Genomic DNA, 24589 nt, shown 5'->3' with positions numbered 1-24589 from the left:
CCACCAAACCCATTGCCATGGAGTTGATTTTGACTCACAGCGACCCTATAGGGCAGTGTAGACCTGTCCTGTAGGTTTCCAAGGAGGAGCTGGTAGGTTCGAGCTGCCAGTCTTTTGGCTAGCAGCCAGCGTCTTAACCACTGTGCCACCAGGGCAACAGTTACTTGTTTAAATGTTTGATATTCTTTCCTTTCCTTCCTTCCTCCCTTCTCTCTTCCTTTCTTCATTGCCATATTGCTACATATAGACCTAATTCATTCCTTTTGACTGCTATATGATACACTCCACATTTCGTTGTCCCTTTCTTTGTAGAAGGGTATTTAGTTTTTTCTAATTTGTGATTTTTTACAAATAAGGTTATAGTGAACATCCTTGGTCATAGGTAACTTTTAATTCTTACCACTTGGACAAAAGAAGTGGAGGTGGAAGACAATTTGTACCATATATATTCTTTCATGTGAGTAGGATAGCTTGAAATAAAGCTTACTGATTCTGTTTGTTTCTACTCCATTGCCGTTGAGTCGATTTTGACTCATAACAACTCTATAGGACAGAGTAGAACTGCCCTATAGAGTTTCAAGACTGTAGTCTTTACAGAAACAGACTGCCACATCTTTCTTCCACAGAGCAGCTGGTGGATTCGAACCACTGGCCTTTCAGTTAACAGCCGAGTGTTTAACCACTGTTTGTTACTAGGTGTGTCTTATTTTACACCAAGAAACTAACCCCATAGCATTTCTCCTTGTGCAGTTGGTCCTCTGAAGGCCTGTTGTAGTGCATTTTCTTTTCCTCATTTTCCACTCAGTGCCAGAACATCCCGTGTAAGCCTCCCTGGATGCAGAATCAGCGGGCCAGCTACCCACAGGCCTCCCACATCTGCCCGTTTTCCCATCCCTCATTGCACTGGCAAGAAATAAGGCTGGAACTCCTCTCCATCTCTGCTACCTGCCCCCCCAGAGTGCGAGCCACCAGCGTCTCCGTCCTGGACACCTGAGACAGCCTCCTCGCTGGGCCCCCTGCTTTCCACTCCTGTTTCCCTCCAGCCCTGGGAGCCAGGGAGGGCCTTTTAAAACGGGTCACAGTATATTAATCCTTCGCTTAAATGTGTAATTAGCCTTCCACTCACACACCGGGTGAAGCACTTTCCTTGAGTGAATTTGCCAAGCACACTCGTGCCACTGGGCCTTTGATGTGTTTCCAGGCTGCTTCTGTGCATTTATGAAAATACTTACAGACACACGTACATGCAGTTTTTATTTTCCGAAAATGAGACGGTGTTGCACATTATCACTGTAGCTGGGAACAGCCAGGTTGCATTTAGCAGCATATTGTGGACATCTTTACATCGAATTCTTCACTCCGTCACAGATTTTCCTCGGTCGCCTAATGGTGCAGAGGTTAAGTGTTTGGCAGCTAACCAAAAGGCCAGCAGTTCGAATCTACCGGCCACTCCTTGGAAACCCTATGGGGCAGTTCTACTCTGTCCTGAGTTGGAATTGACTCAACGACACTGGGTTTGGTTTTCGGTTTTTTTGGTCTTCTCTGTGCCAGACCCTGTTCTAGGTTCCAGAGATACAGCAGTAAATATAACAAGCAAAGAGCTCCATCTTATGGAGTGTACGTTCTAGTCAGTGGTAAGTGTTAAATGTGATCGTTATGTTGGGCAGTAAAGCAGGGACGAAGGACAAGGTTGCAGTTTTAAGTAGGGTGATTCCAGAAGGCATCAGTAAAAGGTGACTTTTTAGTAAAGCCTTAAAGGTAGTCAGAGTGGAGCCATATGGATATCTGGGGGAAGCACATTCCAGGCAGAGGAAACAGCAAGTGCAAAGACCCTGTGGTGGACATGTCCCTGACATGGTGTAGAGCTGGGAGGAAGTCAGTGGGTCTGGAGCAGATTGACCTGGAGGGGAGCAGGAGGAAATAAGGGGGAGTGGCCTACAAATCTACAAACCCTGTAGATCCCAGCTGAGACTTTTGGCTTTCGTCTCCCTCCCCTGGAGAACATGGATTCCATGAGAAAAAGTGCCTTGTCTGTCTTTCTCACCATTGTATACCCAGTGCCCAGAACAATGTCTGCCTAGAGAAGGATGAGAAGGCAGAATCAGAAAGACTCACAGGACCTAAGAACTCTGTTTTTTTTTTTTTTTTTTTTTTGGCCCTATGTCACTGCGCAGGAAAAGAAGTAAAGTCCTACGTAAGATCCTTTTCAATTTGGTGGGTAATGTGGCTTTTAAGGAGTATGTAGATGGGAGGATACTTCCAATCCTTTTTCATACTTTAACTAAACATTCAGTAATTCATTTCCATCTTTGTGGCATCTATATTGGTTTTATGGGGCCTGCTTTTTAACATTCATATTTTAGGAGTTCATAGATCATTCCACTCACAGCCCAGTGATCAAAATGGACTCAGTTAAGAGTAAGGAGTAAGCAGCGTTAAAAAACCAGGGCTCATGTACCAGATAAGGAGGCTTGGTGGTGTAACAGGTAAGCACTTGACTGCTAACTGGTTCCGTGGGAGAAAGACCTGGACATCTGCTCCTGTGAAGATTGTTCTTGTTGGATGGAATCAAGTCGATTCCGACTCATAGTGAACCTATAGGACAGAGTAGAGCTGCTCCATAGAGTTTCCTAGGCTGTAACCTTTACGGGAGCAGATTGCCAGGTCTTTTTTCCTGCAGAGCGGCTGGGTGGGTTTAAACCACTGGCCTTTTTGTTAGTAGCCAGGCACTTAACCATTGAGCCACCAGGGCTCCTTCTGTAAAGGTTATAGCCTAGAAAACCCTATGAGGCAGTTCTGCTATGCCACATCGGGTCGCTGTTAGGCACCCAACAACATATACCAGGCGGCCAGCCCTGCCCTCTTAGAAGCCTGCGTATGCAGCAACAGTGAGAGGAGAGGAAGTAAAGGGCATCTTGACTTGTTCTTCAGAAATGTGCCTTCCACCCACACAGCTGGAGATGCCTGAGGTTGGACTTCAGCAGCAGATTGTGTGCCGCCATCTCTCCTGCTCGTTCAGTCACTCGGTCCAGCAGTATCGTATTTCTATTCTCAGCCTCTCTCTTTCAACCTGTGTTTCTTTCTGCTGATTGAATGGCGGCAGCACTTTCATAGGGAGTGCCGAAATAAGCCATTGAGCTGCCTCAGGCCTCTGCAGAGCAACCAGTCTTCCTGTCGTGGTGGCCCCTGTGCTGTAGATAACCTCAGGACCTGCGGCCACATTGTGCCGTAGAGCAAGAGTGTGACAAGCCAGAGGCCGGAAAGATAAAGAAGAGCGTTTTGAGAGTCATTATGAAGTCACTGGAAGCCGAGAATGCCTTAGAACCCAGAGGTTCTATCCAGAGGGCTTGTACCTGATGAGTGGCTCTGTTATCTCAGCAACCATGACAATAACTTGGGGAGTTTGGAGGGAAACACTGATTCCCAGGCCCCATCCTGGAAAATCTGGTTCAGTAGGCCTGGGTTGAGGGCTGGGAATCTGTACTTTTAACTAACTCCCCCAGGTGATTCTTCGTCACAGCCAGACTTAGACATCATCCTGACCTTTACCGTCCCCTCTAGCTCTCAGATTGTCTGTCATTGTGAGTGAGGTGGCACAGGCCATGAAAGGGGCCCTGTGCGCACTGATCTGCAGTGTGACAGCAGGGCACTGCCTTCGCAGTCACTCGTTTCCCTGGCCACGTGGCTGACCTGCACTTTTGGTAACAGATGTGAAATTTAGTTGTTGCTTTCACTTTAACTTTTGGAACAGAAAATACACTGACATGATTGAGCAGTCAGAAAGGGTGGAATGATGTACTATCAAATGTCATAGTCTTACTCCTGCCTTCACCTGCTCGGTTCCCCTGCCATCAAACAAAACATGGTGTCATTAGTTTCTAATGTTTCCTTCCCATAACAAAAATACATATACACAGCTTTTCTAACAGCTTTATTGAGATAGAGTTCACCTAACATACTCTTTAAAGTGTACAGTTGAGTGGCTTTTAACATATTGACAGAGTTGTGCAGCCATCGCCACGATCCAATTTTAAAACGTTTTTGTCACCCCAGAAAGAAACCCATACCCATTAGCATTCACTCCCTGTATCCCCTCAATCTCACCAGCCCTAGGCAGCCACTAATCTACCTTCTGTCTCGCTAACCCATCTACTTTTTGCATCCTGGGTTGCGCCCCGGGGACTGTTCCGTGCCTTTCTCATCCAGCCCTGTCTCGTTATTGTGGGGATCTCTTGCTGTCAAGACAGGAGGAGGATGGCTGGCTGCACTTACAGATGGTTGTGCCTGCCTTACTCCTGGGGAGCCGAAGAATCTGTGGGAACCAGAAGTTAAAGTCCATGCTCACTGTCTGTCTTGCTGTTGTGGGCGGCCTCAGTCCCAGGCAGGCAGAAACTTCTACTCTTTGTTCTTTCCCTTTTTAGAAACTCATTGCATATGGGCATATCACTGGCAATGCCCCCGACAGCGGAGCCCCGGGAAAGCGACTGATCGACAGGATCGTTGAAACCATTTGCAGTTGTTTCCAGGGCCCTCAAACCGATGAAGGAGTTCAGTTGCAGATAATTAAGGTATTTCTATTTGTTTCCCTGGTCTGGTTATTAACTTAGGATGCCATTCCCCTTTGGGAATTTGAATTCTTAATTTTCCACGTTAGTTGTCTTAGGTGGTGCTGAGCTGGAACAGAAGAGTTTAAACGTCACTTAGATCCTTTGTTAAGTGTCAGAATTTTTTAGCGTGGACTGAGACAAGAAGAGTGGAGCCAGGTGTGTTTTCCAAATAAACAGTTCTGCCAGTAACAGTTTAAATTGCCTTGTGAATTAAACTTACTGAAACCCTCTGGTCTTGCCCCCTTGAAATTCTGGATTTCGCAGCCTGCCATTTCCTAGCATGTCCTTGTTGATACTCATATCACCAACTTGTCCCCTGTCTTCTTGTCTCCCCACTCCACTTCCCTACTCCATTTCTGCTGCCAGGAATGGTTTGGCATGGTATGGTACCATCTGCTTGCCAGAGAACAGGATCAGGATGGGTGTAGCCAGGATTCCAAATCCTCAATCCTGGATGTATTACCTTGGTGAAGGAGGGCTTCGTGTTAGCTGCACCCTTCAAAGCTCTCTCTGAAATCCAGGAGAGAACTAGGAAACTGCCACTGAAACATGTACATTTTATGATTAATATGGGCAGTATCATGTCGGAGCGCTTTTCCTTCCTGAGAAAAGTGGCTGTATTTTGTGTTCTAGGTTTTCAATCAGTATTAACATTTGAAAGTTTGACCCTTTTAGAGTGAGCCTGTAGAAAGCCCACTTCAACACAGCTTAATTATTTCAAGTAATTTGGATTTATGGATTTAATCATTGTTTTTGAACTCAGAGCAATAGGAAGTTAGCTCTTGGTATTATCATCTGGTTTAGTTTGCAGAGTTGTCTTCTTAAAATTTATTTTAAAAAAGCAAAACCCTCTAGAAAAGTTTAACCACGGGAGGTGGAAGGGAGGTGGGTGTTCATGAATGTGAAGGCTGCATTTTTTTGTTTTAGGCTCTCCTGACCGCGGTGACTTCCCCACACATTGAAATTCACGAGGGCACTATCCTACATACAGTTAGGACATGTTACAATATCTATTTGGCCAGCAAAAATCTCATCAATCAAACCACTGCCAAAGCCACCCTTACTCAGATGCTGAACGTCATTTTCACCCGCATGGAAAACCAAGTGGTGAGTGATCCAGTTATCAGCCACTGAGTGGGGACGTCTGTCACCCATTGCTGTGGATTGTTTAATGTGTAGCCTCAGTGCCTTGGGGAGAATCACTAGCATTTTAAAGTTTAATCCTCACGTTATACCTCTTTGCTGTGAATTCTCTGTGCTGTGCTTTTGTTCTTGCTTTAAAAACCAGACAGAGAATCTAGCGTGGGTTTTGAAGTTTGCATTCAGAGTTTACTTTGAGTTTGTCAGAGAAATTTATTTCCTTTTTTAAATTTCATCCTTCTGGTTGGAAATATTTTAAGCATTAGGCTGGTGTATTTTTTGTTCCTTATCAAGATGCTGGGACCATTTCGATTGAATCCTTCTTTTGTTGTTTTTTAGTTGCAGGAGGCCAGAGAATTGGAAAAACCAATCCAGTCAAAACCCCAGTCCCCCGTGATCCAAGTTGTGGCAACATCCCCAAAGTCTGGTCGTTTGAAGCAGAGCCAGGCACAGAGCAAACCAACAACTCCCGAAAAAACAGATTTAACCAACGGTGATCATGCTAGGAGTGGTTCTGGTAAAGTGGGCCCAGAAAACGGAGACACACTCAGAGAAAGAGGCCCGTCACTATCAGGTACGGCCCAGCAGTCTGTCCCTTTCCACCTGCAAGAGGGAATCAGCCTGTGTCTGACAGGCAGATGGGGTTGTCTGGTAACATCTGCAGGAAACCTCTGATAGCAGCAGCTTGCCTGTTTCTGGGCTTTCCCCTGACATCCTTCCCCTTTGCTTTTCTCTTACGGGATACAACCAGTGAGGCATGATGTCTAATCTAATGCCCTGCTGTCAGCTGTGCTGTTTTCTGTAATAGCTCCTAGAATGTCTCTAGCTATTTCTTCTTGATGTCAGCTTCAGTCCAGTGGGTTTAGTTTGGGGGCACTTCGTGCCCAGGAGTTCATTGTTTGGGTGATTAGTCATTTAATGTCTGTCTTACCACCCAGAGGAGGACAGGGACCCTGTCTGTCATGTCTCCACTGGGTCTGCAGTCCTTGCCCAGTGCCTGGCAGTTAGCTACTCAAGCATCTGTGAAAGGAGCAAGAAAGGAGGGGATGAATGGATGGACAGATGGAGAGATAGCTTTCTTTTCCTCTTCCTGGTGACCAAGTACATCACTTGTTTTTTGTTTGCTTTTTATAAATGAAAAAATATTCCAAACTTTATTATAGTTTTAAAGTAAATGAAACATTAGGCATGCAATGTTGGATTGGGTTGTCATGAAATCATATATGAATATTTGTATCTCTTCCTGGGCAATTTGTAAGAACCAGATCCAGAATTCTTATTTTTTCAGGAATTTACCTTTCCCAAATGAATCTGTCAAAAAATTCTTCACTCTGGCTGCTTGTTCTACATGAAATACCCAACTCATCTTTAGAATTGGTCTCATATCATCTGTCACATTAGTGATGATTTCTGTTGGTGGTATGTTCCCCACTAGAATGCACATAGTTGGAGCAGCTTTTGTTTCTTTACAATTTATCAGACTATTTGGCATACGTTAGGACCGAGTGTTATTACTGGAATGTTGTTTTGTATCTGTTTACTCAAGGAAAAGACAAAGGAGAAAGTCGCCACGAGAATTGCATGTGTCTCAGGGTGAGCCAGGTTGCCGTCTGCTCTTCTCTTCTGTCATGTCTAAGAAAGGTTCTTAGAAACTCCCAGCCCACCCTCTTTGTCTGCCATCATCTTTGCCTTCTTAACTCTCCAGGGCGAGACCAGCTTTACTGTAACCCTTATCAAACTGTGGTCAATCAATAAATATTAATATTTAAGCACACTGTAGTAAGCATGGTTGCGTGGATGTAAAAGCAGATCTCTGAGTTGCATGAAAGTGCTTTCACTGCAGCACATTTTCTACACAGCAGCCAAAGTCATCTCCTAAAAGCATGAATTAAATCACCGCCCTACCCTGCTGGAGCCCCTTGCGTAATTTCTCATCCTATCCCATTCCGAGTAAAATTCCCAGTCCCTCTTCCTGCCTGCCCCCCCATGGCTTTCAAGGCCCTGTGTGACCTGGCCCCTGTCCCCGTCTCTGTCCTCTTACACTCCTCCCCCTCGTTTATTACACAGTGCACAGACATTGTTTCTGGTCTTGCATGTGCAATGCTTGTTCCTGCCTCAGTGCCTTTGCACTTACTTTCCTCCCTCTTTTGTCTTCAGGTCTCTCTATTCAAACGTTACCTCTTTAGAGAGGCTTCCCTGAGCATGCTACCTGAAGCAGCCCATCACTTCTGTCCCATCTGCTTTTATTTTCTTCATGGTACTTATCACTACCTGAAATTACTTCAGTGTTTCTGTTTACTTGTTCCTGGTCCGAGACCCGGGCTGCCTTCTCTGTTCACCACTGTATTCCTTCCCATCACCTAGAGTGGTACCTGGTACACACGGCAGACACTCAGTAAACGTATGTTTTGAATGAACAGAAAAACACGTGATTTATACAATATAATTTTGAACGAACAGTGTAACTTGAAGGTCTGCTCTAATGAAGAGAGAATGATTGGCGGTTACTGTATTGCTATGGGTTTTGTTGCCTGTACTTGGTGGACCCCTGGAGGCGTCTCCCAGGAACTTGAAATTGGACTGACCTACGAGAGTCCGACTGCAAACTTGCAGAGAGTGGATCAGAACAGAAGTGTGTCGTCACCTTAAAAAGAGCAAATGGCTTTCAGTTCTCCAAACGAGGCTCTAAGACAGAATGGACCCTTCAAAAGGGGGGTTGAGCAGGGCTGGAAGCCACAGAGGAAGGGCAGCCTGAGAGGCAGATGGTGGAGGTGCCCACCCAGGGAGACGGTGCCCTGGGCGGGAGTCCAGGCTGTCACTGAGAGGCTGTGCTCTAGCAACTCTGTAATAGAGGGGACATATCAGGCTCTCCTACAGATTCTGTCCTGTACTGAGCCCCTTCACAGTAGCTATCCGAATTGGGCAGTCCCTGTGCCAAGCACTGTGCTATCCAGCTCATTGACATCTACTTTCCTGTTAATGGAGAGCCCCTCCCATGGCCTTCCTGGGATCATTTGTCTCCCCGTTTGCCAGATGGAGAGAAATGACTGACAGACTTGAGCATCTCTTTCCCCTTAGCAGTTCTGTTTCTCATCCTACATTAATAAATTGTCAGCCAATTTGTCAGTCTCATCAGCCCACCAACAAGTGGGTCAGTGGCTCTTTGCAAACTCACAAAGTGAAAATTTTGACCCTGAGACCTGCTAGCTTAGATGAAGCTTTGGGGATGGCTAGCCAGCCTTCCCTGCTCCCATTTATCCATTCACACCTCTCCTGATTTTCCCACTACTTTTGTCCATTTTTTTTAAGCAGCTCTATTGAAATATAATTTACATACCACGTAATTCATCCTTTTAAAATCCAGTGGTTTTTAGTATAGTCCCAGAGTTGCGTAACCATCACCGCAGTGAATTTTAGAACGTTGTCATCACCCCAAAGAGAAACCTGTACCCATTAGCAGTCTCTCCCCATTTTCTTCTAAGTTCGTTTTTAAGATTCTAGCTTTTTAACCCCTAACATTAGATATTATCAGTTTTGCATTTATAAGATAATATGTAAAATTACCTGTTTTACCAGTTTCTTAGCTCATCTTTTCTTCTTGCAAAGAAAAGAACAATCCAACTCTTAAGTACTGTAAAATAGAGAAAATTTAACTTCCTTCAGCCAATACAGAGGCTCCCTGATAAGATAGTGTGGGTTTCGATCATGATGGATCATGACTCCATCACGTAGTAGCTCTGTGACCTTGGGCAGAACCTTTAAAGTCTGTGAGCTTCAGATTCCTGATCTGTAAAATAGGGATGCAATTAAAACCCATTGCCATAAAGTTGATTCCGACTTATAGCGACCCTAGAGGACAGTAGAACTATCCTGTGGGGTTTCCAAGGCTGTAACCTTTATGGAAGCAGACAGCCACATTTTTCTCCTACGGAGCAGCTAGTGGGTCCAAACTGACAACCTTTCGGTTAGCAGCCAAGCACTTAACCACTGCGCCACCAGGACTTCTTCAGTACCTGTCTTACAGGGTTGTTGTGAGAATTAAACGAGATCAGTTTATGGCATGTAGGGCTATGTGTTTGCTATTAGTATTACTATTTAATAAATTTCACCTCAAAGCTGGTTTAAAGAAAAATGTTTCAGATGATAATCAGATGTGAAAGAGTTGGAGTCACGCAGGAGGATAAAGTAAGCCTCCCTGTTTCCCATGTTGTTAGGTGCCATCGAGTCGGTTCTGACTCATAGTGACCCTGTGTACATAAAACATTCTTTCCATGTTGGCAATACCAAATCCTCTGCTTCATGAATTGTATTTTTTTTTGTTGACCAAAAAAAAACAAAAACAACAAGCTTCAGAATGACACTTTATAAAATTAATGAAACACTCCCCTAGGTCCCCCTCCTTCCTGGCTCGTTTTTGACACAGCCTGCCTTCCAGGGAATAAACCTCGTTGGCTTCTTCAGCTCATTGGTTCACCGCATTTTAGTAGCTGTGTAATGGACATGCATTTTGGGACAATAGATCGCCTAATGTATTTCTTCTCAATAAACCGTTGTTTTACTGTCAAGGAACCATATTGGTGTGTGGCTGGAATGGGATGGCAAAAGGCTTTGCTGCCTAGTTTCTTGCCCTCGGTATACTTAAATATTACTAAGTGCTTGGACACAACCAAACCTTGGGCTGGTTTCTAGGAAACAAGCAGGCCACGCTTCGTCGTCACCACGTGTTTGCATCTGCCCCTCCGACTCCACATCTCTCTTCTCCCCCTTCAGGAAGCTTCTGCCTGTAGTAGGACTCCCTGACTCTCCCCACCCCTTCCCGGCCTAAGGATGTTTTGATTTTGCACAGGTCCTTCCCAGCCTGTCAAAGAAAATGAATTAAACACTTTTGTTGTTGTTGTTAGGTACCGTCAAGTTGGTTCTGACCCATAGTGATCCTCTGTACAACAGAATGAAACACTGCCCAGTCCCGCGCCATCCTCACAGTCGTTGTTACGCTTGAGCCCATTGTTGCAGCCACTGTGTCAGTCCATCTCATTGAGGGTCTTCCTCTTTTTTGCTGACCCTCTGTCTTACCAAGCATGATGTCCTTCTTTCCTAATAGACACTTGTATTCCTCTAAAAAAATGATGATCCTGGTGTTTAAGTGGAAAAGCTGCAGTGAGGAAAAGGGGAACTCTGTTGAAATGGAAAATTTTTCTTTTCTTTAGGAATGAAAGACAGTGAGTGCTTTAACTGACACTGCTTTCTGTATGCATCACTGTGGTTAGTCGGGAAATTTCAATATGGACTTTGTTTTGTAGGGAGGGCTTAGTCTACTGGGGCAGGCAGGTAACAGGAAGGTGCAGGCTTCTATTCCGAGGGTGACATAAATACCATCACACAAGCACTCTCTGCATATAAAACACACAGACTTAAAAAATAAATTAACGTTTGAGTGCCTACTTTTTCCAGGCGCTGTTTTAAGTGCTTTGTCATCTCATTTAATCTGTACAAAACCCTGTGAGGTGGATGCGGTTGTGATCATCCCGTTGACTGGGAACTGAGGCTTGTGGAGGTGAAGTAACTTAAATCCCCAAGTTGGGAAGTGGCAGAGCAGGGACCTGAATAAGGCGCGCTGCCTCCAGAGCCTTCACTCTGTGTGTCAAATTCACTTCTGCAAGGGAACGTTTTTCCTCCAGTGTTTCTTAAAATACCCAATCCTTGGAGTCTCCCATTTCTCCCACTCTTGACAGAGGCATGCTAGACACTTCTCACTCTTCTGCTCACTGTATTGTAACAACAACGGTACAAGTGTGATGATGACTGGCACTTGGCCACAGCGGAGGGGAGACAGCTGGGAGTGGTGAGGACCAAGGCCTCTGCGGAGCTCATTAGAGCCCTGGCTGAAGGGGGCAGCTACTCCTAACTCAAGCCAGTTGTAGCCCAGTGTTGCCAGATAGTTGGGTTTTTTTTTTTTTAATTGTACCAGAAATCTGGATTTTTATGAGAAATCTCAGCTTTCAAATGTAAGCAGTTAATTCAGAAGTTTTAAAAAGCAATGCATAGACTGAACAGCACATACCTCCAGGCCAGTGGTCCCCACCAGCCGCCACTTTACAGCCTTTGGCCTAAATCACTGAGCTTGTAGCTCATCTGCTTAGATGTTTTCATCAGGCTATGTTTCTTGGGTGGTAAATGAGAGCAACATACTGTGTACCAGCTGCTTTGGAATGTACAATACGGATTAGAAACTGTCACTATAATTTTATGAAATCATAGCATCAGAGGCTGTTAGAAAGAAACTAGGAAATAGCTAGTCATATGTTTGCCAAACCATGGTGTAGGTAAGACGATTTTAGGTGGTTCTTAAATGAGCAGTTTTTATTTTAATAGTTATGCATTTATTTTAACATGCATCCAAAAAGTATAATCAGCATATCAGGCCTGTGATTTTGCAGATACTGCTTAGGGGAAGTTAATTTAAAGAGCATTGTCAAGTATATAATAATATAAGTGGTAAATGAATATGGCAAAAATTATGAAGGTGACGTGAGAGTGACTGAAGTTTGGGTAACATTGACCTAGTCTAAACCATCTTATTTAGATGGGAAACAGATTTAGGCTCTTGTGACTGGCTGGGGAGTTTTCTAACTTTATTCAACTTCTTTTTTGCCCTCTAAGACAAGCAGATAATGTCAATAGTTTTAACATAAATTTACCTACCTATTTAAATAGTTACAGTGTGTTAAGGGCTGTATGGAAATGAAAATACTTAGTGCTGACTCTCCAGGAACTTGTAGACGAAGCCCAGAACTCATGAAAGTAGTGACTTGATTGAAAATCCTCATTAAGGAAGAATTAAAATGGTTATTTTGGTTTTGTTTATGTAAAGTAATGGTCTTTTGGTCACTGCGCTGTTTTATAAATCAGCAGTGTTTACTTCTAAAAGTCTAGTCTGTTTACTTTATAAACTCTTTCCCAGAACTAGTTTTCTAAAAAGCAGCTGGAGCTGAACCTCTTCTGCTTAAACAGAGTAGCTCAATTTAAAATGTAGCCAATCCTCAGCTATCACATTAGAAACCTCTTGCTAAATTCTGGGCGTACCATCTGGGGAAGGCACATCACTTACCAAGGCTCTGAGGTACCCGAGGTGAAGACGCAGCAGAAAGCTCCATCTTTTGTTCTACCAGGAACCAGAGCTGAATAAAATCCAGCTCCTGCCTCCAAGTTGGGGGGTGGGCCCTGGCAGAACAACTGTGACTTATGAAGGAAGAGTGTAAAAGTCAGAGGAGCTTAGCGTTCCACAAAGGGAAACTCGAAATCGTAGCAGATGCTGCCTAAGTGTTTCCAGATTTCACAGCACAATCTTGCCTTGGCACAATCAGATTTGGCCTTGAGGAGGACTTGCTTGCACCCTTTGCCTTCTGAAATGTGACTATAAAGGAACATTGACATGATCTACTTCTCTCTCTTCCTTTGTTCTCCCTGGAAATGCCCCTATGTGTGTGTTTATTTGGGTGTGTGTGTAGGGATGGATGAAATGCCAATGGATGGAGCCCAGGAGGTGGTGAAGGAGATCTTAGAAGATGTAGTCACATGTGCTGTTAAAGGTAAGAACCAAGGACCTAGCCTTTCTTCCAACCTCATTCCTCCAAAAAAGTCCTTTGCCAAATATGTTAGTGGTAGAGTTTTGTTATTGTTGCTGTTACTGTTGTTTCCCCCTAGTGAACTCATGGAGCTCTGTGCCTATCTGTCAGAAGGAATAAAAAAATTACCTGTTTTTATTGATTGATACTGTTCTCATGTGGGTTAGGTTCAAGGAGCATAGTCTGACCATGGTAGGGCTGGGTGTTCTGTATAGAGACACCACGGGCCACTGCTGTATGCATTCTCCAGCTCAGGGGCGTCCAGGCCTTTCTAGGAGCGGGCTCTGAGCCCTGAGTCCTTTGCTGCTGAATTGTCCTGGCCAGCCACTGCTGCCTCAAGGGGACAGTCCACTTGTCAGCGAGTATTGGGTGCACAGGAAACTTTATTCATTTTGTTAGACTTCATAACTTCTTCAGTTTCATGGTATGGCTGGCTTTAGTGGAATTCAGTGTATATAGCTCCGAATGACTGTTGGATGGTTTTTTCTTTCTTTTCGCCTGTAATCTCAGGTAGATAACTACATATTGAACGCTTAGCCCCAGTGCCAATAAACCATTAATGAGTTGAGAAATCAATAATTCAGTGGGTTGCAATTAGCGCTTTTTTAAATTAGAAATAGAATACAAACTGATGTCACTGTGTGTAGAAATGTTAAGGGCCGTTTCCTGAAGCATGTGTATTAGTTACTTATGTGGACACGTGTGTATACTGGGTCATGATTTTTAAAACGTATTTCTTACTGAGGGTTTTAGTCAGAGAAATTTGAAAGCCCCTGCTCTAAGCCTTATCTTTTTGTTAACATAGGGTACCACAAACTATATACATAGATTCCTTTATTCATTGAACTCCTTGTAGAAATGTCTTTAAAATAGAATAGTTTTATTTCATACCTTTAGGGTTTTTTTTTCTGGGATCTGTAACAAGAAAGGAGTCCCTGGGTAGCTCAAATGATTAAGCACTCAGCTGCTAGCCGAGAGGTTGGCAGTTCAAACCCACCCAGAGGTGCCTCGAAAGACAGGCCTGTCATTCTGCTTCCGAAAGTTCACAGCCTTGAAAACCCGATGGAGCAGTTCTGCACTGTCACACGGGGTCACCATGAGTCAGAATTGACTCAATAGCAATTAACAACAACAACATAACAAGAAGTCTTTATATAATGAATATATATGTGTATTGTTCACTGCTGTATCTCCAGCCACTAGCACAGGGCCTGGCACATAATAGTTCCTTAATAAATAAATATTTGTTGAATGAATATATGCTCTGTAATACCATTATTGAAGATCCTGGTTATTAAATTGTTCAGTGTCCCTTATATGTAGGTCCCCATGGAAAATTCCTTGAAGAGTTCAGTTGTTCTGCTACTCATCAGATATGCTTTCTTTGGCAAAATGATGAGATCTGTTTAATTCTTTGTCTTCCCTTTTTCACATGGCTGCCAGGAAGCTCAGGTCTACATTTTCTCTGTGTTTGAGGTTTTCTGTCATACTGTCAAACCCTTTTCATCCACATGAGATGTCTTCTCTAACCCCTGTAATACTTACGCCCCCACTTTGTTTTTTTCTGTGAGCTGCTTGTAATCTTTTTCAGAAGTGGGCAGAGGTAGCCAGGGCTGCTGCATTGCACAATCTGGGGGGCACATTGAGATGGACTCCAAAAGGAATGAAGCCCCTTGGAGTGTGTTATGCATTGCTGCGGTCCTGGGAGTGGGGCTCTAAATAATAGACACATGTCAAGGTTAAGCACACTTTGCCCAAGCTTTGTTGGTTTCCTATCAACAAAGTGGAGAGGGGTGAAGGGAAAATGTGGTAGCTGGAAAGTTCTGTGAGTAACTTCTTTCTAGTATCAGGAAGCCTTTTAGGATAACTAATTTGGTGATGACTTTTGCACTTGTGTTTTAAGAAGCAGCAGAAAAGCACAGTGTGATGGAACCCGAGAGGGTCCTAGGCGGACCAGAGTGCCAGGAATCTGCTGTCCCCCCAGGAGTAGACGAAAACTCACAGACCAATGGGATAGCAGACGACAGGCAGTCCTTGTCGTCGGCAGATAATCTGGTATGCTGATGATCCTTTTATTCAGTCTCATTTCTGTTTTTACTTTTTTTTAGAAGATGTAGAATATAATCTCGGTCAAAAGGAACAAGAAAAACAAGCCCTATTCTGTTATTAGTCACAAAGTCTGATGTTCTTTGTATTAGCCAGCTCAGTTCCAGGAAATGTGCTAATGTTGGTTGTATATAACATTGTTATTAAACCCTGTTTATTCAGACTTTAAAGTATTAATATATCATGCCCTTTTTCTTGCCTCACAAAACGATATATACTCATTATAGGAAAATACAAAATATACAGAAGGGAAAAATAGAGAAATCAACGTCATCCATAACCCCTGTAACCCAGAGATAACTATTGTTAACATTTTACTTACATCTTTCTAAATTTTTCTTCCCCTTGCATATGTTTTCCAACTAAATGGAATAACACAATATGCATGCTGTTTGGAAACCTGCTTTTAAAATTTGTGTGTATTATAAACATCCTTTCATGGCCAGAGACATGTCTGTCACAGTATTTTTTTAAAGGAGTTTTCCTGTTCTTTTGAAAATGCTGTATATAAGCATTCAAAACAGGAAGTAATATCACCTGAAATCTTCCCCCTCAGATATAGGTTCTATCACCATTTTGTGAACGTCCCTCCAGACCCTACTGTCTGTGCCTTTTCATCAGTGTTTCTCAATCTTTTTCATTTATCGTTCCCCTAAGGAGCCTTTTTAGATATTTTTTTTTCCTGATCACTACTTGCTTCCCGTGACATTTTAATGCTACAAATAATACTGTGTATCTTTTGATGTACTCTGTTATTTCTGTGCCTTATACTAAAGAGGATTAGACGCCCCTCTCCACATGAACCACTTCTTGCCCTTTTGGGGTGGCGTCATCCCCATTGAGAATGCATGCTTTACACTCACAGCGATACGCTCGGGTCCACACAAGGGGCTCATGTCTGATCTACTAAGCTGTAACTTGCTTTTGTTCACTCCAGCTATGTCTTGGACATCTTTCCACATCAGTACATATAGATCTAACTAATTTTTTAATGGCCATGTGAAATTTTATCATGTGAATTACCGTAACCTGTTGAACCAATTCCCTATTAGGTTTTTAGGATATTTCAGTTTTATCACAAGAAATGGTTCTGTAATGAATGTCCTTATAACTGAATCTTGTGCATATCCTTCATTCTTTCCTTAGAGTAAATTCCTGTAGGTGTTACTGCTGTGTCAAAAGAGTTGGAAGCTTTCAAGGCTGTTGATCATTAACACCAAATTAGCCATTTGCGAAGTAATACTCAAGTACCTGCCCACTTGCAGGGTGTCAGTACCCATTCTCTCATTAAAACTGGGCAATATCACTTATTTAAATGTTGGCTAGTCTGATGGGAGAAAGATTCTGCCTTAGTGATTACTAGTAAGGTTATTTGCCATTTGTATTTCTTGGTGAATTGCTTATTAATATCTTTTGCTGCTTTACATGGGGGGGGGGTCCCATATTTCCTCAATGAATTCTAAGACGATTTTGTATGTTGAGGGTATTAATTCTTATCCTATGTTACGAGTATTTTTCTTTTTTTTTAAATGTGCTCTACTTTTGTAAAGAAATTTATTTTAAAACGCCTGTTGTTTTTCCCATTTATCCTGCAATAGTGTTGTTAGAAATACGTTCCTTACCCCAAGCTTATATAAATATTTACCTATCTTTGTTTTAGAGTTTTTTATGGTTTAAATTTTGATCATTTATCATTTTAAGCCATCTATACCAACTTTTTGAAGGACAAGGAACAAGGCTTTATATCGCTGTAATGACTCCCCCATAGCTTCTGTTTTGCCAGACTTACCCCTCCCCCACATCCTTCACCTCCCTGTGTGAATAAACATAAGAACTTCAATTTCCATGAGGTAATTACATTTCTTATTTTTTGGAAAAAATTATCCTTTTGTGTTGACCCTTTGGTTTTTCTTTTATTTGTTTCAAATTATCAGGAATCGGACACACAAGGACATCAGGTGGCTGCTAAGTTCTCTCACATTCTGCAGAAGGATGCCTTCCTCGTGTTCCGCTCCCTTTGCAAGCTGTCCATGAAACCCCTTGGAGAAGGCCCCCCAGATCCAAAGTAAGCAGACCACAGTTCTTGGCCCTCTGCAGCCCAAATGACCCAGGAGCACATGGCCCTGTGTTTCAGCCTCGCCTTTTTCCAGCACTGTGTGCTCTTGTCTGTGTGAGCACTGGAACGTATTCAGGGCTCGCTTACAACTTTGCGCACTCATGCAGTCCACGTAGTCCTTTCGCTGAATTGTCCCTGCATCCTCACCAACCAAGATTTTGCCCAGTTTTGCTTTCCTTGGTTTATATGCTAAAAACAATCAATATATTGAACATGAAAAACCAAAAATCCCATTGCCGTTGAGTTGATTCCAGCTCATAGTGACCCTATAGGACAGAGTAGAACTGTCCCATAGGGTTTCCAAGGAGCACCTAGTGGATTCGAACTGCTGACCTTTTGGTGAGCAGCCAAACTCTTAACCACTATGCCACCAGGGTTTCCGTATTGAACATATACCCCTTTTTTACTCATTGATTTGTTTTCCTGATCAGGGGTCAGGAAGGGGCAGGATGCATGCAAACCTCAGTTCCCTGCCCTGGTTGGAAACCTCTACTTCATGGATACAAACTTAAACCCTAGATTCAGCCCAGGGAAGCCCAACTTTTCTTTGTCGTGAACTAACGACTGCAGGAATAGCAGCACTGTGATGAAAGCAGTGCCTCTGGAACCAGAGAGAACTGCAGCCACATCATGGCTTCTCCACTTCATACCTGCTCCATGGCTGTGCAAGTTACCAACCTTCTCTGGAAGATGAGAGTACAGAAAATCATCATCCAGGGTTGATGAGTAGATGAAACAATATAGGCGATGTCCTGAGCACAGGGCCTTAGACTTTTTTATAAAGAGTTTTACAGTCACTGTTGTTATTATTATTAGTCATCAGTTATAATCCATAGCTCTCCTGTTGAGAATGCTAGCTGGTATTATGACCATTAGGAAAATGGTTTACAAAAATTTCCTGTTCTTACCATCTTTGAACTCTGGAAATCAGGGAGAGGGGTGGATAAAGAGCGCCATCTCGTCGTGTATAAGAGTAGAGTGGGACAGATTCTCTTAACCTCACATGGAGGGATGTACAGTAATTGGTTCTGTTAGTTTCACTGTAGAACCATCACTCCACAATCAGTTGACGCTTACTTTGCTCCTGCTGTTTTCTCTACTCTGGGGTGAGGAGAGACAAAAATACTAGAGTTGGCAGCTCCTGTTCTCACAGGTCCTGCAGTTCCCGTGATGACCCACCTTGTGCCATCTGCCATCATGCTCTTGACATTTAGGTCCTGATACTAATTCTTAACTCCTTGGCCTCTCAGGAAATGCTGGTCACTGATAGAGGAGCGAGGCCGTCTCAAGAAACACGTTTTACATTTTATCTTTTAGCATGTCCTCGTTTTTCTTTTTTTTTGCCAGATCCCACGAGTTGCGCTCCAAGGTGGTTTCCCTGCAGCTGCTCCTCTCCGTGTTGCAGAATGCTGGCCCAGTCTTCAGGACACACGAGATGTTCATCAATGCAATCAAGCAATATCTCTGTGTGGCCTTGTCCAAAAATGGCGTCTCTTCAGTGCCTGACGTCTTTGAACTCTCTCTTGCCATATTTCTTACTCTTCTTTCAAACTTTAAGATGCACTTGAAAATGCAGATCGAGGTACAGACTTCAAATTTACTTTTTTTATTTGCTGACATTTAACCCAAATGAAGGGACAGTCAGATGGCCACCAAACACATGAAAAGATGCTCAACGCCATTAGCCATCAGAGAGATGTAAATCAGAACCACAATGAGATTCTATTTCACTCCCACTAGGATGCCTAAGATTTAAAAAAGAAAAAACGAAACAGAAACTAACAAATGTGGGGAAATGAGAACTCTTATCCGTTGCTGGTGGGAATGCAAAATGATATAGCCATTGTGGAAAACAGTGTGGCAGTCCCTCAAAATATTAAAAATAGAACTACCATACGACCCAGCAATTCCAGTCCTAAGTATATACCCCAAAGACTTGAAGGTAGAGACTCAGAGACTTGTACACTAGTGTTCATTGCACTACTATTCACAATAGCTAAAAGGTGGAGATGACCCAAATGCCCATCAACAGATAAATGGATAACCCAGATGAGGGAACTGCTGGTGTCACAGTCACCAGGAACCACAGTACCAGTCAACTTGCTGGCACCCCAAAGAGGAACTTTTTGAATGAGTGAAAGAAGAATACCTTTCAGAAAGAAATTACTGCCCCAAAGTCTTACATGTCTTTCATTATAACCAAAAGTTTAAATCTCATGGCCCAGGTGCTAGACTCAACACCCCAAACATGTTTGTTTGGTCTGTAAATCATTTGAAAGAATTTGAATTAGTTGCCAAATTGAGAAATCAGATGTTACATGAAAATCCAGATTTCTGGTTTCTCTAGAAAAATTAACAACACTGATCTTGCGTTTCCATATGACAATTCTTGGCCAGAGTTGAACGGCAGCTACTGCTCCCAGTGGGACTGGCATGCTCAAGTTCACCATGGCCCCACCCTCCTTGCTATTCCCACGCTGAGCCAGCTTCTGCACAGTCTACTTCACTTACTACAGGGTCTGCCTGTCCTCTAAAGCCTTGGAGGTTTTGAGACCTAACTTAGACTGTGTGTTAATTGGTGTCTTCCTTTGTTTTCATGTCGTATAGGTCTTTTTCAAAGAGATTTTCCTGAATATTTTAGAAACGTCCACAAGTTCCTTTGAGCACAGGTGGATGGTCATTCAGACTCTGACAAGGATCTGTGCAGGTATTTTCATCCTGAGCGTCCACCTCCATTTGACTTACTCAGAAAGGCTTGATCTGGGCTTTGGAAAATGAATGTATCAAAAGCATTTCCGAGCTAATTCTAACCTAATGAATGTCCCACCTCACCTTTCTACCCCATCCTTCTTTAGAGGATGGCCAACCCGGACTGGTTTGCCCAGGACTTTCCCGGCGTTAGCACTGAAAGTCCCACATCCTAGTAAACCAGGATACTTGGTCACCCTACCTACCAGCTGAATGCTGTTAGTCAGGCACAGGGTCTAAGATATTGATGTTACCAACTCTAGATTGGGTGCTAAGGTATATCCGGGTTTACCTTACACTGTACGATTGTGTGGTTATAAACTAAACATTTTACTTGTGTGTCATCAAATGTGATTTCGTAAGAGTTTTGCAACTTTAAGAGGGGATGAGGCCATTGTTATCCCCTTTTTCTGATGAGGGAAGTGAGCCTTGGTGAGGTGGAAGGCACCGCCTGAGGTTTCCATTAGAGTAGAAGCATCCTAAAAACAAGGCCTCCCAACTTGCAGTACTGCCCACCTGCATTTCCTGGTTGAGACCTGGCCTTTGGAGTTCACTGGTCACTGGGGAAAATTTTGAGCAGAGAGATCTCATATAAGAAGACACAGTTGCTCTTTATCTTTGAGCAGAATTTCTAATACTTGTGTGTTTTCTTCCAAGATGCCCAGTGTGTTGTGGATATTTATGTCAACTACGACTGTGATTTAAACGCTGCTAACATTTTTGAGCGCCTTGTAAATGATTTATCCAAAATCGCTCAGGGAAGAAGTGGACACGAGCTGGGAATGACACCTCTGCAGGTAAAACCCTGCAAACACTCATTTATATCTAAAGTTCATTTATTGCAACAAGCATTTATTGAGTGCTGCCATGTGCCAGTACTGTTTTTGGTTCTGGGGACACAGCGGTGAACAAAATACACACTCACACATACACACACATATAACACATTTCCTGCTTTCATGACATGTATGAGCAGACAATAAAGAGGTACGGTCTCAGATGCTGAGAAGTGCTGCAGAGGAGAATAAAGCAGGGAAGATAGAGGAGAAGTGCTGGAGGCAAGGGCATTGTACATTTTTACGAGGTCATCAGGGTGGTCTCCCTGAGAAGGTGATATTTAGCTGAGACCTGTAGGGAGTGAGTTTATTCTCAGCTGCCTTTCCAAAGATAATTTTTAAAACAGGATCCCAGTCCCCTGTATAGGCAAAGCATATAGCTATCGTGAGTACAGTACCTGCAGAGGGAACAGGATCCTTAACCTGAGGTCTCTGCACAGACTGTCAGAGGCCACAAACCCCCTAAAATTATGTGCAGAATTTGGGTGTGTGTGCATTTTTCCTGGAAGGCCCATATCTGTTGTCAAATTCAGAGAGATCTGTGTCACCTGAGATGCTGTGTTAGAAGTGCCTCGAGTCTAATCTATTTGCATTCTTAAAAGATTAACTATGACTCATATTCAACTGCTTATTTAAGAAACACTGTTTTTAAAAAATTACTTGTAGAGCAAGCCTTTAACTGGAATACATTTTGTGGGCCTTCAGGGGATACGATTGTGTCCAGAATCACTCATGTGCTGCGTCGTACAAGGTTCCTTTCTCATTTTTCAGAGTTACTGGTTAAGACTTTTTTTTGTCTTTTTAAGGGCAAGTGTTTTGTTTTTCTTAAGCACACAGCAATAAATGAAAACATTAAAAAAAAAAAAAAATCCAAATAACGTTATTCATTTAGGAACACACACATCCCAAGTTTCTAGTTTCTACTGCTGGGATGTTTGTAATCCACACTGTTAGAGGTATCTAGTATTTTTTGCAATGAGCCCTTATGACTTAGTCTCGTGTTAGCTTTTTCTTGAGTTTTCAGTGATTTTCTAGTGTCAGAGTTCCCTAAGAGCCCTGAAGGTGTCTGCATGTAAGTTACCTGCTAAGTCTCTGTGTCATGTCACTTTTGTCCTCTAGGAGCTCAGTCTGAGGAAGAAAGGCCTAGAATGCCTGGTGTCCATTCTCAAGTGCATGGTGGAGTGGAGCAAAGACCTGTATGTGAATCCCAACCACCAGACTAGCCTCGGTGAGAGAGCACAGTTGCCACCGCTGCCATCTCCATTCATGATCGGCTACTTGCAACTTTTGTCTCGGTGTAGTTGTGTCGTAACTATGCAAAACCTGAGTTTGCAGTCCCCTTATTGTATTTTAAAGGTTCTGCTTTATAATTCGTCTGGAGTTTTTGGGGGAATAGTTTGAAGTTGTATTCTAAACTTTATTTTTTTAACCTTTTTTAAAACTGTGGTAAATATATATATATAACAAAACATTTGCCATTTTAAACTTTGTTTTTCCAAATAGAGAACCAGTTGCTGCAACCTTATTTCAGTAGTCTCTCCTTCCCTCAGATTTCAAATACTACCTTTTTTATATACTAAACTTCCCTATGTACATACCGTATTTTTATGCAAATTATTTTCATAAGCGCCGCTATGCCCATTTTCTTCTATGTGTTGCTGTAAAAAAAATTAGCGTAGCAAGCTTACGAAAATACCTTGTGGGAGGAGGGAACTGTTGGCAAACAAATACAGAAGGTGTGCATTATTTGCGTAAAAATACTATTTTCTATTCTGGTCTATTGAGCTGTCTATTCTTGCAACAGTACCACATTTTTCAAATTTCTAGTTGTATAATAAGTTTTGATACCTCATAGGACAAATCCTCCTGTTCATTGTTCTTTTTAAATGACCCAAACTTTTACTCTTTCTTGTAACTTTTAGAAATAGCTTATCAAGGTCCATGAAAAACAGGTGTCTGAGTGACATCAAGGTTTCATGCTTATGATCCTGACAGTAAAAATTTTATTGTTATAGATCTGGAAGAGGGACCCACGAAGCCAGACCTGAGCTCAGCCTTGTTTGTGTCCCATCTGCTTATTTGGTTTCCTTTGCTTTTGTGTCATTGCAGGTCAGGAGAGGCTCCTAGATCAGGAAATGGGGGATGGGAAAGGCCTTGACATGGCGAGACGGAGCAGCGTGACGTCCACAGAGTCCACAGTATCCTCAGGGACCCAGACGACTGTCCAGGATGATCCAGAGCAGTTTGAGGTCATCAAGCAACAAAAGGAAATCATTGAACACGGCATTGAGCTGTGAGTGTGGCTGCTGCTCTGGCAGAATCTCCTGGGACGTGTGACAAAGCCTTGTCTTTTCTGGGAACCTGGGACTGACTCCTAACGGGAAAATTCCTGTTACAAAAGGCTAATGCTGGCACCTGTAGATGAGCTTAATTGCAACAGGGAGAGTGTAAGAGTGTGTGTGTGTGTGTGTGTGTGTGTGCATGCGTGCGCGCGCGTGCATGCAAGAAAGAGAGTTTAGTACCTTTGTGTTGTTGATGCCTGGCTTCCCCCCACCCCAATGGAAAACCAATTTAGAAAATACAGAAGAGTATAAAGCAAAAATGTAAAAATCACTCTTAACATTGCTACGTGGAGGAAATCCCTATTGGTAACAATTTTTTCCAGCTATATTTTATGAAAAATTTCAAGATACAGGAAAATTGTATGTGTTTTTTCTGAACCATTTGAAAGTAATTTGCAGACATTATGATACTTCAGCCCCACATCTTCGAAAAATAAAGACATTCTCCCATACAGCCACAGCATCATCAGCACACCATTGCTAAATCTTAATTGTGTTTCTTTCCAGTCTTTTACACAAATCCACACACAGTCTCATGTCCTGTCCAATTTTTGAATGATTGGTTAGCTTAGTAAATTCAGTTTATTTTAAAAGTAGAAGTTACAGTGTTCATTTGGTAATTGAAGTATTGACCTCTTCATTTCCACTTTCACCATCCCCACATCCCTCCAGTCTACTGTCCTCACAGCAGCTAATGTAATCTTCTCAAAACATTAATCAGGTCTTATCACTCCCCTGCCTAACATCATTCCAAGTTTCTTATGTCCTGCCTGATAAGCTTCTGGCCTTCTCACTGACCTCATCCCATGAGTCACACAATGCCTTTTCAGTCCCTTGAACACTTCAAACTCTGTTCACCTTTATGTCCTCTGCATGGAATGCTCTTGACTCTTTTTCATCCTTCAGGCTTGGCAAACCATCAGTTCCTCAAAGACACCTCATATAATCACGCTATCTAAACAGGTCCCTGAGTTATTCTCTGTCCTTGTACCCTATTTATTTCCTTCCTTCACAGCGCTTGCCGCAGTGTGTACTTATATATGAATGTGACTCTCCAGTGCAGAGCCTG

General features: G+C 42.9%; 1 protein-coding gene across 1 annotated transcript in view; it reads left to right on the top strand.

Annotated features, from left to right (window-relative positions):
• ARFGEF2 (ADP ribosylation factor guanine nucleotide exchange factor 2) overlaps positions 1-24589 on the top strand; it is a 90311-nt gene that overhangs the window by 24309 nt on the left and 41413 nt on the right. Inside the window, exons 4-14 of the mRNA XM_004370266.3 lie at positions 4422-4568; positions 5535-5714; positions 6087-6321; positions 13256-13336; positions 15276-15427; positions 17413-17543; positions 18942-19176; positions 20202-20301; positions 21000-21139; positions 22298-22406; positions 23288-23471. Of these exons, the coding sequence (XP_004370323.1) occupies positions 4422-4568; positions 5535-5714; positions 6087-6321; positions 13256-13336; positions 15276-15427; positions 17413-17543; positions 18942-19176; positions 20202-20301; positions 21000-21139; positions 22298-22406; positions 23288-23471 (1694 nt within the window). The remainder of the gene's footprint in view (positions 1-4421; positions 4569-5534; positions 5715-6086; positions 6322-13255; positions 13337-15275; positions 15428-17412; positions 17544-18941; positions 19177-20201; positions 20302-20999; positions 21140-22297; positions 22407-23287; positions 23472-24589) is intronic.

The sequence above is a fragment of the Trichechus manatus genome, unplaced genomic scaffold (assembly GCF_000243295.1).
Source record: "Trichechus manatus latirostris isolate Lorelei unplaced genomic scaffold, TriManLat1.0 scaffold00008, whole genome shotgun sequence".
Classification (NCBI taxonomy): domain Eukaryota; kingdom Metazoa; phylum Chordata; class Mammalia; order Sirenia; family Trichechidae; genus Trichechus; species Trichechus manatus.
The sequence above is the reverse complement of the archived record's forward strand: the minus strand, read 5'-3'. Positions and strand labels throughout refer to the sequence as shown.